This window comes from Xyrauchen texanus, chromosome 39, assembly GCF_025860055.1.
Source record: "Xyrauchen texanus isolate HMW12.3.18 chromosome 39, RBS_HiC_50CHRs, whole genome shotgun sequence".
Lineage (NCBI taxonomy): Eukaryota > Metazoa > Chordata > Actinopteri > Cypriniformes > Catostomidae > Xyrauchen > Xyrauchen texanus.
In genome coordinates, this window is record NC_068314.1 from 30,465,713 (window position 1) to 30,474,172 (window position 8,460).

The window sequence follows — 8,460 nt, forward strand, 5'->3', positions numbered from 1 at the left end:
CATGCACAATCAGAAAACACGCTGATAATGTTCAAGTGAAAATACTGCACCATCTAAAAGCTTTGCTGTACCTAGTATGTAGTCCTCGGCTTCGAATGCCTGGATTTTTACAATAAAATAAATCACATACTGAAGATTACTGCTCTAAATTTGGAAACATTCATAACAGCCACTAAGAAAATTGGGTTTGTGTTCATAAAGAGGGAGCGTCGCTTTCATCCAGCAGGTGGCGCCACTGCGCTGTTTTACCTAAGACAACAGAGAGCCAGTTTAAACTCGCTGTCTTACATACAGTACAGGAGCTTTCAGCTCTATTTCTTTCTTCATCCTACTGGTGTTTGGTGACCATCCGGAAGAGATCACATTGCTTTAACAGCAGATCTGGACATCAGGTAAACGTGTGCTCGACTAAATGCATTCTTATTTCAATATAACGGCGACATTTTGTATCTACTGTTGTAAACGCATCCAGACATAGACGTTTTGCGGTGCGCAGCGGTTTCTCTATCTCAGTGCTAACCTGCTTTAATGTAACAGCTTTGGCTCTTCGTAATAATTTGGCTTTCGTTTCTACTTAATTAATTATTCGATGTAATTGTATTTGTAATAACATAGTTGTCTTTTAATTGTAGATACGTCACAAATGGGTCGTAATGTTATATCATGACGTGTACCCGGTGCTTTGGCTGTACGTCTCCTAAAACAATCCGAAAACAGCCCAAAATGCGCTTGTTAGCCAACAGGCTAATTAGGCTACCGTTAGTCGTAGGTATTTCACAGATATTATGTTCGAGGTTTAATCCAAGTTCTGCTCAATAAACAGTTTTTATGACATAATGGTGATTACCACAAACAAATAATTTCGACTCCTCCCTCGTTTAGGTTATTTAGGTTTAGGTTATTTAAAACAAGCAAAAAAAAAAAATCGTGAAAGTGAATGGGGGCAAGTCCATAAACATTAAATTACACATTGTTTCAAAAGTATAGCCGCTATACACAAACATTATACGTTTTCACATTGTTTTAGCTTGATAAAATCTGGGATTTATCACCAGCGTTACGGCATTTAATTGATTACGAGGTTTATCAGCGTTGTCGTCATGACAACAAAGTTGTAATATTGGATGTAATTTTACACAAGTAAGGTTAGTATGCGATTTATTTTCGCACTAAAATCATGTTAACGCGTACAACGTTTACTATAATCATGTTAACACGTTGTAAGTACATTGTTTAACGTCGTAATTGAATTGGTGTGTATTTTAATGTTTATGCACTGGCCCCATTCACCTCCATTGTAAGTTCCTTAACCCCGATTTAAAGGAATATTCCGGGTTAGATACAAGTTCAGCTCCATCGACAGCATTTGTGGCATTATGTCGATTACCAACAATGAATATCTAAACGTTTCCATTTTTTTTTTTTTTTTTTTTTTTTTTATAATAAAATAAAAATCTGGGTTAAGGTGAGTCACAAAGAAGTAAATGGGGCCAACCTTTAACAGCTTGCCATGACAACGTAATGCTGTAAATCCTAAAATAACTGTAAAAACTCCAATTTAAACAACTTTACAGCTCAAACAATAGGCTACACAATCTTTAACAGAGCAATTAATGTAAGTGCTTTTTAAAAAGTATAAGCTTCACATTTCTGCCTTAAAGTTTGTTCGTTTTTTTTTAAGAAAGGAGGGGGCGAAGGGGCCTGGGTAGCTCAGCGAGTATTGACGCTGACTACCACCACTGAAGTCATGAGTTTGAATCCAGGGTGTGCTAAGTGACTTCAGTCAGGTCTCCTAAGCCACCAAATTGGACCGGTTGCTTGGGAGGGTAGAGTCACATGGGGTAATCTCCTTAGTGGTTCTCTCTCAATGGGGCGTGTGGTAAATTGTGCGTGGATCGTGGAGAGTAACATGAGCCTCCACATGCTGTGAGTCTCAGCAGTGTCATGCACAACGAGCCACGTGATAAGATGAGCGGATTGACGGTCTTAGAAGCGGAGGCAACTGAGACTTGTCCTCCACCACCCGAATTGAGATGAATAACCGCGCCACCATGAGGACCTTCTAAGTAGTGGGAATTTGACATTCCAAATTGGGAGAAAAGGGGGTAAAAAGAAATGCAAAATAAAAGGAGGGGCGAGTCAACACGTTTTTTTTTTTTTTTGTGGTAATCAACTTTATGCCACAAATACTGTCAGAAGAGCTTAAGTTAAATTGAACCCTGTATTGTTCCTTTAAGTTAAGCACAGTGGCCCACAGTGAACTGAAGTGCAAGGCTTCAGGAGGTTCGGGACAGGTCACAGGTCAGTCTACTAATGTCAGGCCAGATCAGGTCTGCCAGTCATGCGGACTGTCGGGTCACTGAGGAATGCCAGGTTCCAGCCGACGTGGAGTTGATGGAACTGGGTCCCCTGCTGGAGGAGGATGGCACCCTTGGAGCTGCAGAAATCCAATCAGAGGCAAGTAGCATAATTGTTAATCAATACCATAATAGAAAAAAAGATAATAGATGGAATAGATTACAATCTCTCCATTTCATATTCTGTGCCTTAAAATGTTCCAGACATATTTTGAGTGGTGATTGTGTCCGTAGGGAGCAAGTGGTCTTGCGGATGATGAAGATGAGGATGAAGATGTGGGAGATGTTCTGACTCTACCACTACAGGCTCACCATGCAATGGAGAAGATGGAGGAGTTTGTGCACAAGGTGTGATGGTTAAACAGGGACATTTTAAAATTGAGGGGTGGATTTATATTTAAAAAAAATCCTATCCCACTTCATGGATGGGAACAACTATAAGTAAGCCATTGGTAGGTGATTCCCCCCAAATTATTTTCAATCTTCAGTGGAGCACAAAATGAGATGTAAAGCAGAATGTTTGCCTCAGTTGCCATTCACTTTCATTGTATGATGAAAAAAAAAAAAGATGCAGCACTGTACAATGAAAGTGAATGGTGACCAAGGCTAATATTCTGCATAATATATCCTTTTGTGGGGGCCTGGGTAGCTCAGGGAGTATTGACGATGACTACCACCCCTGGAGTCGTGAGTTTGAATCCAGGGTGTGCTGAGTGATTCCAGCTAGGTCTCCTAAGCAACCAAATTGGCCCTGTTGCTAGGGAGGGTAGAGACTCATGGGGTAACCTCCTCATGGTCATTAGTGGTTCTCAATGGGGCGCGTGGATCGTGGAGAGTAGCATGAGCCTCCACATGCGGAGTCTCCACAGTGTCATGCACAACGAGCCTCGTGATGAGAGGCGCGGATTGACGGTCTCCGAAGCGGAGGCAACTGAGACTTGTCCTCCGCCACCCAGATTGAGGTGAGTAACCGCGCCACCATGAGGCCCTACTAAATAGTGGGAATTCGGCATTCCAAATTGGGAGGAAACAGCATATAAATAATTTTTTTAATGATATATAAATATATCCCTTTGTGTTCTGTGGGGAAAAAAGTCATACAGGTTTGGTACATCATGAGCGTAAGTAAATGCTAAAATAATGTATTATTTGGGTGAACTTTCCCTTTATATCATGTGACAAAAAAGAGAAAATAATGCAGAATCTAATGGCTATTCTCTGTTCTGCAGGTCTGGGAGGGTCGCTGGAGAGTCATTCCCTTTCACATCCTACCGGAGTGGCTAAAAGACAATGACTACCTCCTGCATGGTCATCGGCCGCCCATGCCCTCCTTCCGTGCCTGCTTTGGGAGCATTTTTAGAATTCACACAGAGACCGGGAATATCTGGACTCATTTGTTGGGTAGGTTGGGGTTACGGTGTTGAGCCGTCGCTGAGAATAGGTTATTGTACACCTCATGCATTTATTTAGTGCATTAAGTATGCAGCAGATTGATTACAAGGTTGGAGAACAAAAACCTCTCTCATTTTAAGAGCATTGGATATCAGTATAAACCTGTTATACATGCAGAAATACAAACATTAAATCTTTTATGAATATTGCAATGTAGTAAATATTTTGAGATGAAGATGATTGCATTATATCACATTGTTATGATTCAGGCAAATCAGGTTATTACAGCTTTGTTGATATTCAGTACTAGTGGTTGACCAACAGTGGATTTGCCAATACCGATAGCAAAGGTGGTAGAAAAGGCCGATAACCAATTAATTGGCAGATAGTTTTAAAATCAGTATATATAATGTAAAAAAAAACTTAGTCTCCTAAAGGCCTCAATATACAACCTGCAAAATTGAACGAGTGGGTGTGGCATAATTTAGATGAAAATCTGTCCAAAAAGGTTTTTTTGCATTTGTTTTGGTGGTTCATAACAGCTCACTGGGGCAAAACCTTTAGGAAAAATTCTAATAGGCTGCTAAACAACTTCTACCATTGGTCCACATCATCGGTAGGTGTGACCTGGAGTTCCACCTACCTTAAGGCTGATAGCTTATTTTGTTTGTTGTTCAGTGAGTCAGTATCATTTAACATGAACACATCGATGTGCAGAGTTATTAGCGAGCTGGTGCAAATGTACCTACATCTGTACGATCGTTCACTTTGAGACATTTTTATATGAATTATTTTATTTATTTATTTTGTCTACGAAGGGAATCAAATCTTCTCTCATACTCAAGTGTCCATTCACTTACGTGCTATCTGCAGCAAAAAACATTCACACATCTGTCTATAGTAAGCTATGCCACTATCATCATTGATTTATCTTTGTTCTGCACATTAACACTTAAATACACTCATCTTTGCAATAGTAGCATTGTCATAATAAATTACAATAACAGAGTGTAACTGGTGCATATTATGGCTGCGTGTAGCAAGTGAGTGCATTAGCGTCAAGAATTCATAATATAAACCAGACAAATTAAAAACATTTTACTGCATACAAATGTTTACTAAAAATCATCATAGAGTGCTTAAAACAGCTTCTTTTACTGACCTCATTTGAATTTTACTCAGAATGAGGCATAAAGTCGTTAATATATATTTTTTTAAGGTTTTACATGTAGCATCCTCCTATTTAAATTTACTTCTAAATGCCTCCTACATCGGTGTCGGTGTGCGATTTCTAAACTTTAAAAGGCTGCATTTTAAAATATAGGCTGCATTCAGCGCTTAGTCAGAGATGTGTGAGCAAGCGGAGCCCTATAGCAGTCTGGATGGCAATAACCATTATCCATTTTACCACTATAATACAGAATTTAAAAGGGAGTTTTCTTCCTTTTAGTTAACTTTTTTTATTATACCATAAATTGATTAACATTTCGGTGGAATTTCTCAACGTATTGATTGTATAAATTTGTAATGTTCAGTCATGCGTGTAAAATGTGAGTTCTATTGTTTTGAACTGCAGAAACAGAAGTGCAAATATATTTTAAAAAACACAAAATACCCTTTTTCCATATCGGTCATCATGTTATCGTATTTTGTACAATTTTTTTTTTACATGTTTAACTTCTGTTTATCTTTCATTGTAGCTCTCTTTAAAATTTGGCCTGCTTAAAACACTTGATTTATCTTATCAAAGCAACCAGATATGCTCTGAAGTGAGGATACAAATATTTACAAATATTGAATGAAATATTTAGATATACTTACACCTTGTGGCGATTTGCTATTTGTTATATTTCACCTCTAGAGGCCGCTGTTATACTGTAGAACAAAGCTGTTCCAACTGTAGAATCCTCAGGATGAGAAACAGAAGAATAATAATAAAACAAGTGGACTGGTGTTGACTACAAACTCCAATCTATGCCTTGCTTTGTTGACATGAGTCACAAGTAGTGAAGCATCCAAGTGCAGTTAAACATGTATTATATAAAAATTAATATCATCATTGTGTTTTTTTTTTTTTTGTTTTTGCACAGGGTTAATCTTATTCTTGTGCCTGGGCACACTTACCATGCTGAGGCCCAATATGTACTTCATGGCCCCCTTGCAGGAAAAGGTGGTGTTTGGCATGTTCTTCTTGGGTGCAGTGCTGTGCCTCAGCTTCTCCTGGCTTTTCCACACCGTCTACTGCCATTCTGAGAAAGTGTCTCGCACTTTCTCAAAGTGAGTTCACAGTCTAATTGAAAATGACTTGAAACAGTTCGACTTTCTCCTTTTTCTTATGTTTTTTTTTCTCTCTCAGACTAGACTACTCTGGCATTGCTCTGCTGATCATGGGCTCTTTTGTGCCCTGGCTTTACTACTCCTTCTACTGCTCTCCTCAGCCACGTCTCATCTACCTCACAATCGTCTGTGTGCTGGGCATTGCAGCCATCGTCGTCGCCCAGTGGGACCGTTTCTCCGCGCCCCGTCACAGGCCCACCAGAGCAGGTGCCAGTGACATGTTTGCCATCACGTGTTAGTGCAAACTAAAGGCATTTTCCATTCTTGCCCATGATGGATGCAGGCTCATTTTAGGCCAGTCTTGGTTGCTAAAGGTGGAGGTTATCTGTATTTGGACAAGAATGGTCAATGCTGAACATTTAAGTAAAATAGGCTTTAAGGAAAAAATTAGAACTGTTTACTCACCTTCCTGATGTTCCAAAAGACTTTGTCTTCTGTGGAGTGCTAAAGATACAAATTTTAAATGTCTTCCCACAGTTTTTGCCATGTAGTGAAAGTGAATTATAACTCTGGGCTGTCAAACTCCAAAAAGGAGAAAAAAAACACCCACCATAAAACCAGAGTAAAAGTAATCAAATCAAGTCTTCTAAATGCATACAATCACTTTGTGTGATGACCAAAGGTCATACGGGATTGGCAAATATATAATGACAATTTGAGGGGAAAATATACGTTTAAAAGTACGTTTATTCCTAGCATGTTTTTTTTTTTTTTTTTTGCTATTTCTTAAGGTGTATTCATGGGTCTCGGACTGAGTGGGATTGTCCCCACCATGCACTTCACCATAGAGGAGGGGTTTGTCAAGGCCACTACAGTTGGACAGATGGGCTGGTTCTATTTAATGGGCGCCATGTACATCACAGGTGCTGGGCTGTATGCTGCACGGATCCCTGAGCGCTATTTCCCGGGCAAGTGTGATATTTGGGTAAGTTCTAGCTGTAATTACTGCGCCATTTCTGTCTCACAAATCGGAATTGGAAAAATAATTACTGTTTTAAAACAGTACTTTTAATGGAAAAGTTAACCCAAAAATACAAATTCTCTCATCATTTACTCACCCTCATGCCATACCAGATGTGTATGACTTTCTTCTGCAGAGCACAGATGAAGATTTTTTAGAAAAATATCTCTGCTCTGTTGGTCCATAAAATGCAAATGTATTGTGACCAAAACTTTGAAGGCCCAAAAAGCTCATAAAGGCAGCAAAAAATAATCTATAATACCCCAGTGTAAATATGTCATCTGAAATTATATGATAGGTGTTGTTGAGAAACAGATCACTATTTACTTTCTTTACTATAAATCTCCACTTTCGACCTGCCCTCCTGTGCACATCCACAGGACAACTACATTTATCTTTTTAGTTTTGTGCTGATTCGCTTTCCACCTACTAGGCAGGAAGGAGAAAGAAAAAAAGGGGCTCATGGAAAGGAAACAAATAAATTAACCTTATTTGTACAACAGCCCAATAGGTGGCGATATGCACAATGAATTTGAATTGCCAAACAACTAAAGAACTCTCGTGAACATGCATAGGACTTATTTATAGAAAAAGAGATTTGTATAAAAAAAAAAAAAAAGGACTTCTAAATGTTTTTCAGTCATCTGAGGACATGGATTTATCCACGAGTTGTATGGATTACTTTTATACTGCCTTTATGTGCTTTTTGGAGCATCAAAGTTTTGGTTACAGTTCACTTGCATTGTATGGACCAACAGAGCTGAGATATTCTTCTAAAAATCTTTGTGTTCTGCACAAGGAAAATCATACATCTGAGATGGCATGTGGGTGAGAGATTAAATTTTTTGGGGCATACCATTCCTTTAAGGTGTTACCTGACTTGATCTGTACCATAGTGACTTGATTTGAATTGAGCAGCACTTGTTCTTCCTCCTCTTTTCTTTCACAAAACTCATCCTAGAAAATGCTAATGCATAAATTGCCTTTTGTATGATTGATTTCATATTTAGGACAATGATTTGCAAACTTTTTATTTGCCTAATTTGCTCTCTTGGCTCTTAGTTTCACTCACACCAGATATTCCATGTGCTGGTGGTGGCAGCAGCCTTTATTCATTTCTACGGAGTCTCCAATCTGCAGGAGTTCCGCTATGGTCTTGAGGGAGGCTGCACTGATGACACTCTTCTCTGAGGGCTCCGCCCCACACACCCATCCCTATTTGATATAGGATTTCAATTAATAAAAATAATCCTTATATTTTTTCATTCTGTTACAGCTTATGAGCAATGCATGGATGTAAGGATGGGGTTGAGCAAAAACCACTCTCTTTACAAAAAGTCCAGGAATATTATTTTATTTGATGAAAGATTTTGTGTGTGGTTAAACAAGTATCTTATGGCTGGAACATGACCC

At 38.9% G+C, this 8,460-nt stretch overlaps 1 protein-coding gene across 1 annotated transcript; it reads left to right on the forward strand.

Annotated features, from left to right (window-relative positions):
- The first annotated feature begins 249 nt into the window (after nt 1–249).
- On the forward strand, nt 250–8,460 carry LOC127633024 (adiponectin receptor protein 1-like). The gene is made up of 8 exons (XM_052111884.1): nt 250–392; nt 2,238–2,461; nt 2,596–2,705; nt 3,587–3,758; nt 5,840–6,026; nt 6,106–6,293; nt 6,818–7,011; nt 8,110–8,460. The coding sequence occupies exons 2-8, from the start codon at nt 2,314–2,316 to the stop codon at nt 8,236–8,238; spliced, it is 1,128 nt and encodes a 375-aa protein (XP_051967844.1). The 5' UTR covers nt 250–392; nt 2,238–2,313; the 3' UTR covers nt 8,239–8,460.

What these genes read in the sequence shown, in the direction of transcription:
- LOC127633024 (XM_052111884.1), top strand. Translation starts at nt 2,314, where the DNA reads ATGTCAGGCCAGATCAGGTCTGCCAGTCATGCGGACTGTCGGGTCACT. An exon ending in TGGAGGAGTTTGTGCACAAG is followed by an intron (nt 2,706 to 3,586) that starts GTGTGATGGTTA and finishes TCTGTTCTGCAG; the next exon opens with GTCTGGGAGGGTCGCTGGAG. An exon ending in GTGTCTCGCACTTTCTCAAA is followed by an intron (nt 6,027 to 6,105) that starts GTGAGTTCACAG and finishes TTTCTCTCTCAG; the next exon opens with ACTAGACTACTCTGGCATTG.